At 39.4% G+C, this 1,253-nt stretch overlaps 1 protein-coding gene across 1 annotated transcript; it reads right to left on the minus strand.

Moving 5' to 3' along the window:
• Nucleotides 1–24: 24 nt before the first annotated feature.
• Nucleotides 25–1,246, minus strand: LOC130587400 (zonadhesin-like; the record flags this gene model as incomplete). The annotated part of the gene is made up of 2 exons (XM_057388374.1): nucleotides 977–1,246; nucleotides 25–236 (listed from the first exon to the last, which is right to left on the minus strand). Coding segments are annotated over exons 1-2 (258 nt in total), but the record flags the coding sequence as incomplete, so codon positions are not given.
• Nucleotides 1,247–1,253: the final 7 nt, after the last annotated feature.

Consider the following 1,253-nt stretch of genomic DNA (forward strand, 5'->3'; position numbering starts at 1 on the left):
ATCCCGGCTCCGCTGCTCCTCCACGGTGAAGGGCTCCAGGGTGGGGTCGGCCCCGCAGGACCTGGCCAAGGTGTACCTGCAGCCGCCGCGGGAGGACACGGAGGCCCCGTCGAAGGTGTGGTACTGCAGGGACGGGGAGCCCGTGCACGTGCCCAGGTAGTCGTGGCGGCAGGCGGGAGCACCCTTGTCCAGGTGACAGGTCTCCTTGGGGCGGCACTGTGCCTGCCGGCAGGGGTCTGGGGGTTTGTTAATCCAGGGGATTAAATTATATTAATTGATTACGTTATTAATATGTCTAGGTATATATTTATTTATATGGCATGCATTTTTTTGTATCTAATTTGTAATCACACATACATTTTTCTACATTAATTATAAATACCTATATATTATTTCTATATTGTTTATAAATGAATTATTTATCCCCATATTGCTTGTGTATTTCTATCACATAGAATTATTATCAATACAATAAATTCATATTATTCTAAAGAATGTATAAATATAAATTTATCACAGACGTGTTATATATCTATAATATTTCACTCTAATATTTATATATTTACTATTTATTATGTATTTGTAGATAGTGATTTTTTTAAAATTATTTAATGTATTTCTCCATTGATTCTTATTAATTTTTTTATTACATTTTGGGGTTTTTTTAGTATTATTCCTATATGTTTGTATAATAGTATTATTTTTAATAATTTAGAAATTTTTAATACTTTAATAATTTAAATTTAATAACTTCATAATTTTAATACTATTATTAAAAATAATATCACACAACAGCACATCTGCTTTGCCCAAGCTGCTGTCCACGATGCTCTGGGTTCAAAACGCAAGAAAACTGTAAAATTGTCATATTTTTTGAAACCTCACTAGACTTTTCTCAAACACATATTAATAATGTGTTATTGATATCTATACAACTGTAGATCATTTATTAATATCAAAGTCCACCTCCACTCACCACTGTTGCAGGCTCCCTCTGCTCCGTAGCGCTTCCCCTGTCCCATCCCGACATTCCACGCCCCAAATGCCACTGTCGCGTGCTCCACACGATGGATCCCAAATCCGCTTCCCAGATTTAACCCAACCCAGGAGTATTCTGTCCCAGGGATCCKCTCCCATACCACATTCCCTAACGGCCTCTGGTTCAGCAGGATTCCGGAAGTTTCTGCTGTCTTGGCCACCAGCAGGATGCGGTTGTCATAGCCCTCCAGCGCAACGACGCTGTAGGAGTTGCA

This window comes from Malurus melanocephalus, unplaced genomic scaffold (genome assembly GCF_030028575.1).
Source record: "Malurus melanocephalus ecotype Western Australia unplaced genomic scaffold, MMel_1.1 scaffold_1853, whole genome shotgun sequence".
NCBI classification, from domain to species: Eukaryota; Metazoa; Chordata; class Aves; order Passeriformes; family Maluridae; genus Malurus; species Malurus melanocephalus.